This window comes from Dipodomys ordii, unplaced genomic scaffold (genome assembly GCF_000151885.1).
Source record: "Dipodomys ordii isolate 6190 unplaced genomic scaffold, Dord_2.0 Scaffold25, whole genome shotgun sequence".
Classification (NCBI taxonomy): domain Eukaryota; kingdom Metazoa; phylum Chordata; class Mammalia; order Rodentia; family Heteromyidae; genus Dipodomys; species Dipodomys ordii.
The window spans coordinates 147,324-164,292 of NW_012267241.1; the positions used below are offsets into that span (position 1 = coordinate 147,324).

At 43.9% G+C, this 16,969-nt stretch overlaps 1 protein-coding gene across 3 annotated transcripts in view; it reads left to right on the plus strand.

Moving 5' to 3' along the window:
• The window catches only part of St8sia5 (ST8 alpha-N-acetyl-neuraminide alpha-2,8-sialyltransferase 5), a 59,292-nt gene that overhangs the window by 19,296 nt on the left and 23,027 nt on the right, over positions 1-16,969 (plus strand). Inside the window, exon 2 of one of the 3 annotated variants that reach the window (XM_013014874.1) lies at positions 4,503-4,616. The exons of the other annotated variants lie outside the window; for them this stretch is intronic. Within the exon in view, the coding sequence (XP_012870328.1) occupies positions 4,503-4,616 (114 nt within the window). The remainder of the gene's footprint in view (positions 1-4,502; positions 4,617-16,969) is intronic. 3 annotated transcript variants of the gene reach the window in all.

Consider the following 16,969-nt stretch of genomic DNA (forward strand, 5'->3'; position numbering starts at 1 on the left):
GTGGTAGAGTGCTTGCCTTGCATGTCTGAGGCCCTGGGTTCGATTCCTCAGCACCACATAAGCAAAAAGAAAAAAGCCGGAAGTGGCACTGTGGCTCAAGTGGTAGAGTGCTAACCTTGAGCTGAAGAGCTGAGAGACAGCACTCAGGCCCAGAGTTCAGGCCCCACGACTGGACCCAAAAAAAAAATTCATTCACATACTTGTACATATCTTTTTTGTTTTTTTATCTTATTATTGATCTTTTGACTTCATTGTTTGAAATTTCACATCCTTTATGGGATTGTTGACATGTGGAGGAAGCATGTTGTTTTAACTTTTTATATTATTTTTTTCATTTTTTAAATTTTTCATATTAGTTGTCTTTCTATATTATTGATTTAATGCATATAAGGTCAAGATATTGTTTAGAAGTTTTAATCACATTTTCTATTTCAGTTGAAATATTCTCATTGTTTAGTCAGAATAGAGTAGTATTATGGTTAAAGTGTTATTTATCACCACTGGACAGAGTTATGGCTCAGAGGCCAAACATTTGCCTGCATGCTCAGGGAACTTGTGGCCTGATTCTCATTGGCACTTAAATCCAGACAAACTAACTAAAGTCTCTGAGCTGCTATCACTAGAGAAGCCTTCCTTCTTTGTATACTGGGAGCTCCTGTTGGCTGATGCTTTACAGCTACACACAGGGCAGGTTTCTACTTTCTGTATGTACATCCTGGTTTGTGTCCTCAAGCATAGCAAGCTTCTGAGCCTTGGTATAACTCCTGAGTATGTCAGCAAGTAGGGGAGAAACAGAACATTGAAGTCTGCACTGGGGTGACTGTCCTAATCTCTCTGCCCGCTGGTCTCAATGTTTATAGTTAAGCAGTTCAACCTTCCTTTGCAGAAGAGGCAGCTGTGGAAGTTTCATGATGAAAGTCCTCACTCTTGAATGTCAACAAACACACACCATTATGCAATTCCCAGGAAACAAGTCTCAGTGGTTTCAGACCCCAGCTGATAATTTGCCTCCTTGTAATGGCATCTCTAGCTCCCCTCCTGCTCTGCAGAGCCATATTATCTGGGAGCTGTTTTCTTTCTGCTTTTCTCTGTTGTCTCTGTTTCTCTGTGCTTTTGTGCTACTCTTCCATTTCTTTTGTGATTCCTGATGCTCTTCTTCTCTTCCTCTCTTCAGAGTATAGTCTCTCCTTTGTTACTTGACTCTGTTCATTTAGAGTGTCAAAATGGTAGATGTTTCTAATTTCCCTCTTGCCCTTCCTCTGCCATCAAATTTTAAGACGAATCAAGAAAGCTTGCAAAAACAAAAAAGGAATAAGCTTTAGTTCCATATACAAATATAACCAGCTTTTTGGTATAAAGCCATATAAAAGTATAGCTACTAATACATATATCTCTTATAGACTGCTTTTTTTAAAGTTTTAATTTTTAGTGGGAGACGTTCTACATCATCCTATTTCCTTCTCAAATATTGTGAAGTGTGCTTAGTGATTCCCTTTCCCAATTGGAAAGGACTCTTTCCTGTAGATGATGGAGTAGCAGTGTGGCTAGATGTCTTTTTGTGCAGGCCATACTCAAGTTTTATTCATCAATTTTTATTTTTTTTTTGGTCAGTCGTGGTGCTTGAACTCTGGGCCTGGGCACTGTCTCTCGGCTCTTCAGCTCAAGGCAAGTGCTCCACTCTACCACTTAAGCCATAGTGCCACTTCCAGTTTTCTGGTGATTAATTGGAGTTAAGAGTATCACGGACTTGCCTGCCTGGGCTGGCTTTGAACAGCAAGCTTCATATCTCAGCCTCCTGAGTAGCTAGGATTTTAGGTATGAGTCACTAGCACCTGGCTGACCAAATGTTTTGTGTTCCAGTTCTGAGGCTTGACCTCAGGGCCTGGGTGCTCAAAGGTAGTGTTCTACTACTTGAGACACAGTGCCACTTCCAGCCTTTTGTTAGTTGTGATAAGAGTCTCACAGACTTTGCTGCCTGGGCTGGCTTCAAATCACATTTTTCAGGTATCAGCCTCCTGAGTAGCTAGGATTGCATTCATGAGCCCACTAGTGTCTGGCTGACCAGATTTTTTTTTAAAGTACTCATGGGTTTCATAACAGATTTCTGGGCTTGGAACTGATTTGAACATGCTTATAAACCACTTAATTTGCAAAATTTTAGATGGAAATAATTTTTTGATCTACAGATAGTCTGGTGAAGCCTTCTAGGAAGAAAAAGCTTAGAATGAGCCATTTCTGGGTTTAAGTCTTACATTGGCTACTTTTTACTCTTGAGACTTGAGGCAGTTTGCTAAAACTTTCTGAAATACTCATTTTGCTATCTACAAACATCATTAATGAGACTTTCTGTGTGAGCTGTTGGAAGAATCAACTTCATATAGGTAATGTGCATTGTTCATAGTAAGTGCTCAACAAATGTCTCTTTTCTGATTTAAACAACCTCAGATGCTGCCTAAGAAATACCTCACAAATTTCTTAAATAATGAAATGTAACCACTTTAGTAAATTAATGAATAACTATAGAATCAAATGAGAATGAAGCACTTCTGAATGGACTGTGCAATCGAGCTTCAAGCTCTGTCCTGTGAGTTGTATCTGCTTCCTCTCCCAGGCTTAGCTCTCTCAACGGTTCATACAGAGACAATGAAAAGGGAACTAACAGCCACTCAACAAATCATTGATTGAGCACCTCATGAATGTAACTCTCCATTAGCATTGCCCCAAGGGGCTTCTTTAGTTCAGATGCATCTGGGAAGCTGGGCAAACACGCACTTGGGAGGCAAGCTGACTTCCAAGGATGGAGATGTTAGTAATTGAAGCAAATGCCTCAGCTTTGTGGCAGTTTTAGTCAAGGATGCTGGAGATGTTTAAGATAGTTCTCTCACTTGAAATATGGGGACAGAGGTACAGACTAAACTAAAGGCATCAATCAGTTCATAAGTGGAGATGTACATGGATCTACTCCAGCCCATGTATGCTCTTCCCTTAGCTGAGAGACTATTTATTAGTTAGGGTTTTATTAAAATATGTTTATTGCTTGTCTCCTGAATTCCTTTCTAAAAATTTTGTTAGTTCTGTGCCTTCAAGTTAAGCTTTGGTTTTACCTGGAGTGACGGCTAATGAACTGTGCATGTTTAAGAGCCAGTCGTCACTAGAACATTTGTTAGATAATAATTCTCAGTCAAGATGATTTTTCCCCCAGAGGATATTTGACAACATCTGGGATTTTTTTCTTGCTTGTTTGTTTGTTTTGAGACACAGTCTCCTATTGCCTAGACTGAGCTAGAACTCACAACTGAGATTGCAGATGTGTTACCATGCCTGACCCCTGGAGATATTTTTGATCATCACAACTGCTGCATCTAGTTAGCAGCACAGACAGGGATGTTGCTTGAAAATATATGAGACACTGGACAGTCCCACAACAAAGAACTCTAAAGCCACAGTGCCAGCTGGAGAAAGCTTGCTCCAAGTGCTCAAATAGGTGCTAGTCCTTTCTTATTAGCCATATCCTCTAACCTAATTGGTTTCCCTCCTGAGAAATGTACTTGTAGCCCAACTAGAGGGTTCAGAACCACGCATGGTACAACATTTGGAAGTCAGGTGCACTCAGCATATTCCAGTTCTCAGTGCAGTCTGCACATGAGAAGAGTATAGACTCTCCTTGGGTCAGCTTCTCCAGGGAGCAAGCTTTCTACCATGTATATATGGACAGGTGGAGTGCAGACTGCTTGAGCTTAGGAAGAGGACCTAGTTTGTCTGAGTGTGTGTAGAGGGTGTCTACCTGCCCCCTTGCTCAGTCTTAACACAGTTCTACTGCTTTTGGTACAGCTTTGCACACCTGTCTTGACCCTTCTGCTTTGGCCTTTCTCATGCCCAAGTCTTCAGGAGTGCTCCATTTGTTTCTTAGAGGTTCTCAGGATCCCACTGTCTTTGTTCCAAATCAATTATCCATCTGCTTATCATCTTTCAAAATGTTGTTGCTAGTCCCTTGTATCACTTCCTTATATATTGCTCTGTGGTTATTTTCATTAAATTTGGGGAAGGAGTGGAGATAAAGATGTGTTCAGTCCATCATCTTAAACCAAAAATAGTATCTTTATGTGTTGGATAAAAATTCCTTGAAGTATGTCTGGCCTGACAAAGACAATGTACTGGCTGCTAGAGATCTTAGCTTTAGTTTCTAGAAACAAGAATTGGGGGATGGCAACACCTAGGAGGTGGAAGAGCCCTATGACCTTAATCCCACTGAACCTTGGTTTCCCTGAGCGTAAAAGGTGTGATCTCAATCCTGTGGTGAAGATGAAGTGAAGGGTTGCTCTAGGAGGGCAGAGTCACAGGAAGGGTTTGCTGTTGCCATCTTCATGGCTACGGTCATCACCATCAAGAAAGTAAAGCTCAAGGCAATGTGTTATAGGCACAAGGATAGACTGTGGCTCTCTGGTAGACTGGCTTCACCCAACAAATGAGCATGTATACCGACTGCCTCATTTTCTTGCCAGAGGCCTCCAGCTTGGTTGGCAGAATGGTGACCCACTGGCCAATTGGACGGGGCTCTTTAATGTCACCGACAACCCAGCAGTGGCAGTGCAGAGCGGCAGTGACTCCAGCTCCAGGTACAGACCCCAGAAAATGGCTTGAGGGTGGGAACCCATCCTGTGGGAATCCATCAGTTCCTGTCCATTGCCTGTCCTTGGAGATGTAATGCCTTGTTCCAGTGTCTCCATTGCTGTGTTTTGGAATCCCACCTATTCCCTTTTACTCAAGGCGTAAGTCGATGTGAAGTGAGAGGATTAGATCCCAACCTCAGTGAAGTAGGGACTCTCTGGCTCCTTCTAAGTAGAGTGGACTAGAGCCTTTGGGTCTCAAGTCTACATTTGAAGGTAGATACCTACAGCAGGGAACTCAGATGTCGGCTGGAATGTGGATGACACCAGGGGTGAGTGCTGGGTGAGGGCTCTCTGCTCCTCTGAAGTATAGTACCTAGTGAGACTGCTGTTGGCTAGAACAGAGCCACTTTCATGAAGACAGCACTGAGGTGCCGCATTCATACCATCACACAGTTATTTTCTCTTGTTCTGTTGTAGCCTGTTGAGCCAAAGTCCATAATAAAGGGCATGCTGCCTACTCAGGAGTAGGAGCTCAGTGATGTTTGTTGGTTAAGTGAAGGTGGAATATCCTTAGGTAAAACTGCTTCTTGCAGGGATGGTTTATGGAGAATTTCTTTGGATAAAGAAGGATGTTCTTATTTACTTGGAGCTGGATATGGCTGGAACCACCTAGCTAAGGGTGTTTAGGGGCTGATTAAACTGTTAAGTTCTCTAATGTTTTTTTATTTCTAAGGATGGGTTAACTTTCAGGTTCACTTTCTGAGAAAGTAGTTTGGGTTTTCCTATTGGTTGCTTTTGATGTTTAAACTTGAATTAGACTTTTCAGGAAAGAAGTAGTATCAGGGGACCCCTGATAGGTATGTTTTTGTTTAATGTTTTCAAAGAGTAAGGCGTGACTGCAATGTCACAAACTAGGACTTACAGAATTCCCTGTACGAGTTGGGGGAAGAGGTGTGTGAGATGACTCAAGGTTCTGATGATGGTCTCTTGGGCTCATCTTCCCACATATGAGTGTTAGTAAACATGGCCAGTCACTTGACATTCTTGAACATTATAGGAAGAATGAGTAGTCCATAGTTGACCTCCAGATATTGAGCATCCTTTGTTGGCTTATCTGCTATGTGTCTTCCCTGACAGATGGGAGGTGGTCTGAAGCAACTGAGCAAGTGTCCATCTTCAAGGGAACCTGGATTCAATGGATACTTGAGAAGGTTAGAAAATACTAGAGTAGTTAGGACAGAAAGACCCTGAAAGGCTGTTTCTGGTCAGTGTCTGAAGCCATTGCATTGGGTTCTGTCTTTGCCTTTCTCTGCTGTCAGTATAGCCTTCTTCCTCAACATTTGCTCTTATTCTTTTGCCTCCTTACTCTTCCTGTCTTCCTCTCCCTTTCTCCTGCCACCTTTCTTGATTCACCTTTCATTCTCCTTTCCATCCATTTTCATCTCCATTATTGTTAATTTTCTCTTCCTCTTCTCCTCCCAGTGACTCAGGCCAGCCTTCCCTTCCTGCCACTGAATCCTCAGGGTCAGAGATACGACTGGCTTCTGTCCATTTGGTTTTAGAATTCAAGTGTGCCCTTTATCCAATGTCATTACTAGCTGACTTGACTTCCTTTTGGAGTGCTTCCATTTGACCAAGAATTCCCTTAGTCACAGAATAAATGTCATGACCACACATCCTGAATTTCACTTAAGGACAATTTCAATTTCCAATATCAATTGCTTGTTAACTCCCAGATTGCCTACATTTGGAGAAAACTGTCCTATATGTTATTTCTATGTGTAAGCAATGATGATTAAAGGAACCAAAAGTGCGCTATACATGGAAGATTCTTTGATCTTGGTGAGTGAGCGGTTTGTGCCTTCTTTAAAATGGGTTGGGCAGCTCCTGGCAGCAGATTTTCAGGGCTTGGGGGAGGATCTTAATGAGGATATCATGTACATCATCCCAGTTAAAACTCTCCATGTTGGGGATCTTGAATGCTCTTTGTGGTATTATTCACTTATTGAATAATTCAGTGTGTGCCATATTTTTCTATCTATAGTTGTGTGGTATGTGGAAGTGTGGTGCAACCTGTTATCATTTATTATTAACTGGGCTGGAAGGGAAGTCAGGAAATACCAAATATAACCAAGGATAAAGCGGAGCAAAACAGCAGATGATTCATATACCCTAAGCTCAAGCAGGAGCCATAAGGGGAAGAAGTCAGTCCAAATGATTAGTCTGAACCCCCCAATGAGACTGCAAGGAAAGTCCGGGCCAGATCCTACACGTCACAGCTGTGGTCAGATCTTTTCATTCAGTACATGCTTGGGGAAAGGCCAGGCTGAATTGCACAGTATATAAGCTAGAAAATGTACCTTGATATATAACTTTGTGAAGTTAAAATCTAGGCCTACGAAGTGTTGTCTAATAAGCATCCTTAGGGGAACTGCTTTAATGAACAGATAGGGACAATATTTAATCAGCAAATGTTTCTATTTAAGTGGCTTCTTTGATCAAGTAGGACAGTCTTTGAGGACAGTTCTTGGCAAATTCAGTTTTGGGGTTTTTGTTTGTTTCACCTCAGCTAGACAAGATTGTGCTTCTTCTTAAAGTTCTCAGCACCCATGATGGTACCTGACATGTAAGAGATGCTCAATAAATGCTGATTCAATGGAAGATTGAATTAATGAACTAGAAAAGTATTGGTAATAAAAACTTGAATGTTTCCAAATCTCCCCTTAGAGATTTATTCTTTTGGATTCAACCTTGTCTTCAGGCACTGCCATTGAAAAACTGTCTCTAGGAAGGAGAAACACTTTAAAGTCATAAACTTACTCTCAGGTTGAAACTGTCAAATGATTTTTTTCTTGGAAAGAGCAGATGGCAGTGTAACCTAAGGGTTCTGGACTACTGTGTAAAGATCAGGAAACCAGAAGTTGGGGGTGGGAGAGTGAGAGAAATGTAGAAGATGTAGCAAAGGGAGAAATGTAGTTCTGTGGTAACCAAATGAGATATCTCCTAACCCCCTACCTCCTACCACACTCTGGGGAGAGGCAGGGCAGAGCATGTTCCCTCCCTAGTCAGCTCAGTGTCTTCTAGCCTATCCCAGGTATCTGTCTTCCAGGAACTGCTCTGGGGGTAGAAGCAACTGTCTCCTTGGTGGTTTCAAGTCTTACAAGGTAAACACATAGAGGTTCTGCACTGGAAAAGTACAGCCCCAGATTTCATAGTGGGATTCCAGGTATGGTGGTAAGGGCAAATGCTCCTGAATTGTGGGCCCCTTGGGGATGGTTTGGGATGAGCCTTTCTAGTCAAATTTCATTTTGATAGAAGTGACAGAAGGGACAGAGCTCCTGAGCCCCATCCATCTGAGAATAATTTGTACAGTCAGGTCTGGCAGAATATTCTGGGTAGGGTGCTAGAAAAACAAGCACAACAAAAATGGTGGCTTCTCCCTTTCCTCCTCTGCATCTGATGTGGACCAGACTTCAGGAGATTTGGCTGTTTCAAGTGGGGGTTTGGTGTGAGGAGATTTCGGATGTTTGCTTCACGAGCACCCTGAACCCTTAGATATGAAGACTTTAGTTGAGTCTTAATGAATTAAAGTGTTCTGGGCAAATAACTGCCTATATAAACTTTCTGTGCCTCGGTTTCTTCATCTGTAAACTGGAGACATTAAAGCATCTCTCAGGTTGATATTGAGAAGATTATATATTCTGTAGCTGGCTCACAGATCACTGCCACTCAGTCCTGGGTAGGGTCCCCAGTCTGGGCCTTATAGGTGGAACCTGATTTCAGATTTGCCCTGGACTCTGGGCATTATCCTGCAGAAGTAGCATCACTTCTCTAGGTTTTCTCTCTTTGAAATGGAAGGGAAGACTGAATTGAACTTTTAACTTCACTTGTTTTTTTTTGTTGACTACAAAATCACTCATTTTGGAGGTCACACAGCTGAGTAATATATTCTTAGTTTCCTGCAAGCTTTGCTGTAGATCACACCTCTGATGTGTGGGTCATGGTGATAATGGTTGCCTAGGTTACTTTTCAGGTACTTGAAGGCTGCTTTTATGAAAACCACCAGCTCTTCACTTGAGCCTGCACAGTTGTCTCATGGGTGACTCTTTGGCATTAGGAGGCCAAAATCTCCTCAAATCATGCTAACACTGCTTTTTCTAAAGATGCATCTCCAGAAGGGCCATGAAGATTGATTATGTATTCACAGACCACTGATTACTTTCCCTCCCATCACTTTCCTCCTTGCCTTAAATTGCACTGCTTCTATATTCCATAAATATCCCCAAACTCTATCCCTGGGCAAGGTGGATTTTTAAGACTTTGGTCTCTGCTTTTTCATATTTGGCTGCTTTGCAAATAGACTGTCTTTTGGAAAAATTCATCATTTCAGTGATAGGCGTTACATAGGGCTGGTACGGTAGCATCCTTCTCTGTTAAAGGGAGGAGGTCGGGTCACCCTACTCATCCTAGCCAGCTCCCTAAACTTCTTCTGCCTTTATTCACCATCACCTACTCTTCCTCTTCCCCTTCCTCATATTCTGAACTTCCTGTCTCCTCCACTGTCTTTAAGAACACTGTACTATGCATTTGGCAAGGAAGAAGACTTTGAGCAGTCAAGATAGAAAGAAATGAAGAATAGAAAGAAAGAGGGATGATGGTTGGGTTTGAGAGGACCAGTAGCTTGGAGAAGGCTTGTGATTGTCCACTAGAAAGTAGAAGTTCTAGAAGCACTTAGTACCGCATAACCTGGCATAGCACTACAACCTCCCCAACCAGTGGTCACTAAGACTGTATTAGGATAGAAGGCCATGGAGGCTCACAAAGCCATCCTTTATCATGTGATCGGACCACCTTGTTAGAATGGGCTTTTTTAGATTGAGTGTGAACTTTCCTTCCCTAATGCTTGGCTGGACTTGAATTTAAGCCTATCCTTTCTTCTTCCTCCTGCTGGCCTTCCATATATTGGAGCACTCTCCCCAGAGCCCTCAGCTTCTACCCTGCAGGACCTCAGCTCTCTTTCTTGTGGAGACTTCAGGGTCACTATTACCAACGCTTCCCAGTCTTGCCTCAGTTTGTGCCAGTGGATCTACTTTTGTCAAGGTCGTTGATGGCCTTTGAGTTGCCAAATCAGTTGTGTCTTCCTTTCTTCCTTAAGCTTGATTCATTAGTGGGATGGAGTTGATCTTTGCGTCTTCGGAGCTTCCTATCCCTGGGCAGTGTGCCTGGGATTTCCTCTTACCTACAGCCCTCCTTCTCAATTCCTTCTTAGTTCCTGTCATCTATATGCCAGAGCTAATCTCAGGCTTGTCCCCCATCCTCTTATTTCTTCTCTTTCATGGAGGGGACAGTCTCTCCGTTGATAGGGAACTCTGGGTATTTTGCCTCTAGAACATCTGTCTCTATCCGTGTCCTTTCACACACTTATCTAACTCTTACCTATTACTTCTTGGATGTCTGAAGGTTATAGCACACTTCCCATGGCTATCTACCTTTCCCTTCACACCCACACACCTGTCTATCACTCTGCTTCCTTGCATGGCTTCATTGCCCAATTCATTTCTAAGCTGAAATTCTAAGATTTCCCATGGATTTCTCTCTCTTTTACTTGCTAAGTCTTAGCAATCAACACACGCTGCCAGCTTCATCCCCCAGGTGTTTTTTCTTAGTCTCCTCCACACTTGCTTTGCTACCACTTGTACCTCTTTGTCCTCCTCAAGCCTCACAGTTTCCTTTCCAACCTCTCCAATCCCTTTTTTCAGACAATGTAAAATTTTAAATCAAATCCTACCACTCTTTGCTTAAGTGCTCCGTGAGTTCCCATCCCGCTGGGTAGCCCACCAGCCCGTCGTGGCGGGCACCACATGTCGCTCTGGCTTCCACTGCTCTCTGCCTCAGCAACCCTGGCCGGGGCTGGTCTGCAGCTGCTGGTGCTTGTCCTCAGAGCATTTGTATTTACTCACTGTTTTCTCTCTCTGGGAAGTTCTTCCTGCACATCTGTTGTCTAGAGTCTAGGGCTGCACCCCTTTCCTCATTGTCCTCTGTCCAGAAAGGCCTTCTTCGGCTCCCCTACCACATTCAATTTCTCTGTAGTATCCTACCTGACATTATTTTGTTTGTTCATGGTTACTCGGCACTATGGTGAATGAAAATGTTATTGTCTCCTCTTCTGGAAGCTGAATGAGGGTGGGGAATTTTGCCTGGAAAGTTCATCACTGTATTCTGCCTAAAACAGTGCCTGGTACAGCCCACAGTAACAGATAAGAAAATTGTCAGTGGATGGAAGAGCGAAAAGTCCTCTGTACCTCTGCGGGGCTCAGGATGGCCGTGGAGGTGAGAGGCAGTGCCCACAGGCCACGCAGTGAGAGGACTGAGGACCAGAGGGAGGGCTGACAGGAAGCTGAGAAAGCTGACCCTGGGCTGACCTCTGATGATGCTTCAGTAGTAATTAGGAAGACACCTGGACTATCCCAGACTCGGAGATGAATGCAGGATCAAATCACTGATCCTGGGCTGCCTCTGGTGATGTTTCAGTAGTAATTAGGAAGACACGTGGAAGAAGACTATCCCAGACTCGGAGATGAATGCAGGATCAAATCATTACCCCATACTAGGATGGAGACAGGGGTGATTAAGTAGGTACAAGTGGGGAGATTTGGTGGGAAATGAAAGAGAAAGCTGCAGTTAGGATACGTCTCTGAGCTTGAACACCTGGGGGAATGGCCAGAGCCCATCAGGAGCAGATAGAACACTCACCAGTACCCAGACACAGTGTCTCAAGCTGAGATTATTATTATTTTTTTTGCTCCTTCTGGAGCTTGAATTCTAGGCCTGGACACTGTCCCACAGCTCCTTTTGCTCCAGACTAGCACTCTACCATTTGAGCCACAGCACCACTTCCAGGGTTTTTTTTTGGGGGGGGGGTCCGGTCATGAGGCCTGAACTCTGGGCCTGGGCGCTCTCCCTCAGCTCTTCAGCTCAAGGCTAGCGCTCTACCACTTGAGCCACAGCGCCACTTCTGGCTTTTTTCTTTTTGCTTATGCGGTGCTGAGGAATCGAACCCAGGGCCTCATGCATGCAAGGAAAGCACTCTACCACTGAGCCACCTTCCCAGCCCCTCCAGGTTTTTTTTTGTGATTAATTGGTGGTAAGAGTCTCATAGACTTTCCTGCCTGGTCTGGCTTCAAACCACGATCCTCAGATCTCAGCCTCCTGAGTAGCTGGGATTAGAGGTGTGAGACATCGGTTCCTGGCTTCTGAAGGAATTTTACAAAGGCAATTTCTGGCAACAGATGAGGAAATTGTGTTTCAGAAAGGGCAGGTGACATTCGAGGCTGTTGATCAAGGCTGTGGTCCAGCCATGGCTCCCCATCAGCTGTGGCCTCACTGGTTAACAACCGAGTCCTTCTGACCTCTCTGGAAGATACTCTGTCCTTGGACTTGTTAGACCGTGATTTCCCAATTCTGATTCTTGAACGTTTGCTGATGGGTGGTATGCTAACTCCAGACAACAGCTGTTCTGGATCCAGGAATAGCACCGAGCTTGCTGCAGGGCTGTCACTCTTGGGAAGGGAAAGGGGCTGCCTGCTTAGAAAACCCCCAGGGGACCGTGGAGGGGGAAGGATTCACAAATATGATGAAGACCCTTGGTTCTCAGCTTTCTTTTGCAGTGCCATCATTTATTGGCTGGATGATCTTGGGCAAGCTGCCCAATCTGAGTTTCAGATATAAAATAAGGAATTAATGAATGCTTCTCGGGGCTGTTGGGAGCATTAAATGAGATAACAGTTCAGTGGTCTGGAATCAGGCTGCTCCATGGAGTTGCGCAGGAAGGGCCTGCACAAAGATAGCGAAGGAGTCAAGGAAGGCTGAGATTCAGCTTTCCTTCACTCCATCAGCCATATTCCTGGTATAAGGCCTGATTAACTGGCAAAAAAGTATTTTTTCCTAGTGTACCCAAACGTGTCATAGGAGCTCATGGTATTCTTACCAATGTGGAATAAACCAGTCACTCTGAGGTTCATTGAGACTCTGCCTCAGGCTTGACAGGAGCCCAGGGGTTCAGACTGCTCAGCTGGCATGGCTTCCCTGCTCCCTGCACCCTACTAGACAGGTGGCTAAGCCTACCAGATGTGCTCTTGCATGGCCCAGGGAACTCTGAATGCTACCAGCCACTGGGCTAAGGTAGGGGTGCGGGTAGAGAGTAGAACACAGAGGCCCTCACCTCTTACCAGCTAGTAATATCTGGGGCCCAGAATCTTGTGTCCCCAAGGAAGACCTAGTGACCCCTGAGAGATTCTGGAGATGGGATGGGGCCATGATGCAGCCCCTGCAGGTGGCTTCTGGGAAAGGGATGGTGAGAATTGCTCAGGGGCATAGAGCAGGCTCCTTATAGGCCAACTTGAGGCTTGCTGAGAATGGCTTCCTCAACTCACAAAACTAGTTCCCATGTGAATGGGAAGTGGGAAACTATACCCAGGGCCACCAGGGACTCCTCTAGCCTTTAGCATTTGTCTCCTTAGTTAATGAGGCTGCTGACCCGGCAACTGTAGTTACTCCAACCCACCTCCGGACCTCCACATCAGTGACCATGAGGGCAGGACAGATGCAGCCTGGCATCAGCATCAGATTTGGCTCCTGGAAGTCAAATGGTATCAGAGAGGAGTTGAGCTCCTGATATCACCTTCTGGTCAGGACTTTATACCCGTAGATGCCTAGTGTAGTGCCAGGTTCCCTCCCTCCCTTTGAGCTGGGGAGAGATAGTCTTTCCAGAATTGAAAGAAGAGATGTTCTCTCAGCCTCCTTGCAGATAAAGGAGAAAATGAAGGCTTTTGAAGGAGAATCCATGATGCACATTTATCAGTGATTGCCTATAATGAAAGAATCATAACTCTACAGAAAACCTATAAAACACAGAAAAAAACACTTTAAAAACCATTCCTTGATCCAAGACTCCAAGAAACCCCCATTAACACCTCACCCTCCTTCTCTGCTTTCTTCAGGGTTGGCCTTATGTGTGTGAAATTCTTTCTGCGGATCGCTGTTTTGTAACTTGTATTTTGCATTTAACACTATCATGTGAGCATCTTCTGTTATCATTATACAAAGCTATGTGAGCATCCTTTTCCTGACTGTCTTCAGTGTGGCTGTTTTGGACCACACAGATCTCTTGGGTATTCCATCAGAGGCATTATCTTGGGGTGAGACAGTGTGACATTGAAAGTTCCCCAAGATGGAGAAGGAGCAAAGGTTATTAAAACTCCCTTTTCCAGATGGGTAAACTGAGGCATCAAACCCACATATAGAGCAGTTTTGATGAACTGGCCGAGTGTGTTTTCAGGGAATATGGGGTTTGAGTTAATCAGGTGATGATAGGACATAGATGCAGAACTGACTGATGTGAGCAAAGTGTGTGTGTGGGAGGGAGGTGTTGTTCATAGATCCTTGAAGACAAGAGGGTTGGCACACCACACAGGGCCAAATGGGAAGTACCAGAGCCAGTCAGGAGGCAATGGAAATATGTGTATGTTGGGGAGGGAGGGAAGAATCTTCAAGGGCAGGAATGATGAGGCAAGATTTGTAAGTATAATTGACTTGTTTTGCTATTTTTTTAGTTTTAGGGTATTAGGATCAGTCCCTGGCTACCTAGTACCTGGCCCTCAGGTCATGAGGACACGGGATAGTAGACCAGAGGGAGGAGGGGATCTTGGCTCAGCTCTGTATTGGTTGGGCTGCATATGACAGGTATGCTCTTAAGCTCCTTGTAATTACCTCTAGGAACCACTAGGAATCTGTAGTAGGCCAAAGCCTCAGGAACATATGCTTGATATCTGGAGTCTACAGCAGGGACAGGTTGATCAAGGACATCCTCACACCCATGCAGGACTACATATAGACTCCATCTTCAGGATGGTGGATGGGAGGGGGCTGTTTTACTAAACAACTCAGCAAAAGTGAGTCTCTGGAGCAGATTGTGGAGAGATTTCCAGAGTTATTCATCCCTGACTCAGCTCTGCCATCATTCAGCGAGGAACTAGAAACAAGTACCTGAATCCCAGTGGCATCCATTGGCAATACTTGCCCTTTAGGTTATAGGAGAAAAGGGACAGCAGGAGTGAACCTGTCTTGTCCTTCCTGTGTGCTTGTGCTGTCCTGGGAATGCTCCTCAGCATATTCACTCTGTCACTATGACTGCGTTAGTGCTATAATCAAATACCATAGTCTAGGTAACTCAGACATAACATTAATTTCTCACAGTTCTGGATGCTGGGAGTCCACAACTCAGGTGAAGGCTACTTTCTGGTTCATAGACAACACCTTCTTGCAGTATTTTCACACAGTTGGAGGGGCAAAGGGTCTTGTCTTTCCCAGGCCTTTAAAAAAATCAGGATACTAATTCCATTTTTGAGAGTTCTGCTCCATCACCTCCTGAAGGCCCCATCCCCTAATGAACATCCCACTGAGTGTTAGGATTTCAACATAGGAGTTGAGGGGCACAAACACAGCAGTGGCTAATGAGAGATGAGAACCCAGTTCTGAACTTATCTCCAGCTAAGAGTCATTAGACACATGTCATGAGACCATTTGGAACCACCTGCCTGGTTGGTATATGAACAATGGTGGGATTCATGAGAATGGAAGGCCAAGTGGTGGATGAAGGGAGAAGGCCTGGTGGTTTTGTGGGAGCAATGGAAGGGCTGCTGGACAGAGGGAAGATGCTGCCTAGGTCAAAGAGTTTAATGGAGGAGAAAAAAGAAATAGAGAAAGGAGAAGCGATTTATCCAAAGTCACACAAAGCTGGTTTGTAGCCATGCAGGAGATATGTCTCCCAGTTTCCCAGCTCCCTAAGGACTTTAGTCTTCTAATTATTTTCAGCAACATTTGCATCTGGAGCTTTTCTTAGTAACTGCCTAGGTCTGTGGCTTCACCAAACCCGGATTCCAGAGGCTTAGTGACACCATCTCTGGTTGCAAACCAGGCTATTTGTGACTTACTTCTCTGTGAGAACTAAGTAAGCTAGAGCCAAGGTCATGAACTTGTATGGTGGCCCCAGGATGATCTCTGGTTCTTAGTTGGATAACATGGATAACAGAATCCAAGTCAGTTAGTTGAAGGAGAAAGGGATTTATGAAGGGCACAGCTATCTCAGAATCTTTAGGAAGGCTGAAGAAATGACTGTCAAATGGGGCCATCATGAAAGCTGCTGCCACACGTACTGCCACAAGTGCAGTTTACAAGAGTTATGCCACCTCTGAGGCATTCGGCACCAGTGAAACCATGTCTTCCACTTGGCCATCCATCTCATGTAACAGCTTGGAATTCATTCCTGTGAATGCTTTTGATTGGTTGAACCCAAACTGTACCCAGAGTCCTAGCTGCAAAGTAGTCTGGGAAATGTAATCTTTCACTTTCTTATATTTGTAGTATAGAAGGTAGAGAAATAACAAGGACATAGACTATGTCTGAGAAACTTACAGATGGGAGAGCCATAGATGCATAAAAAGGCTTGTAATATAGTGTTATTTGTCCTATGACAGAGTACAGAGGGAGCCCTGAAGTTGGGATCAGAGAAGACTTCCCAGAAGTGTGGGCACTAGAGCTAAGTACCAAAGGACTGGATCTGAGTTTTCCAGGTGAGAAGGACAGAGAAAGTAGTTCCAAAACATAAGAGAAACAAGTGAGAAAAGTTTGATACTTTGCAAATCAATTCTTAGTTCTATGAATGCTGCCTAAATTCTTTCATGATGACACCAAAGAGCCAATTTATTTTGTAAATAGGAGTCAATTTGATGGATAAGTGTTTTTAACATTTGAAAATACTATCCAAAATTATTTTAATGTGTAATTGTATTACTTAAATATTAGATTAAGTAAAATTACTCAGAATGAAAATTTAAAATATAACTTTAAAATTTCAGATATGAAATTGTTTTTTTTGTGTGTGTGCTGGTACTAAGGCTTGAACTCAAGTCCTTAAGAAATTACTTGGCTTTTTTGCTCAAGGCTGGGCTCTACCACTTGAGCCACATCTTTACTGGTGTCTTTTTGCTTCATGAATGCTAAGTGAGCACTCTACCACTAAGCCACATTCCTAGTCCGAAAATGGAACCTCTTTTTATAATCAATATGCTCTAACTAAAAGGAAAGAGGTTTGTGTGGTGTGGGGGGGGGCAAAAAGCCAGACAAGGTGACTCAGGCCTCTAATTCCAGCTATGTAGGAAGTATAGGTAGGAAGATAAGGGTCTGATCCTAGGGTAAAAGTATGAAAAAAAAAGGGCTAGAGGCATTACTCATGTGTACAATAGTTTTTTAATCAGATAGAAGGCCAGGTGTTCAAACCTCAGTACTTAAAAAAAAAGGAA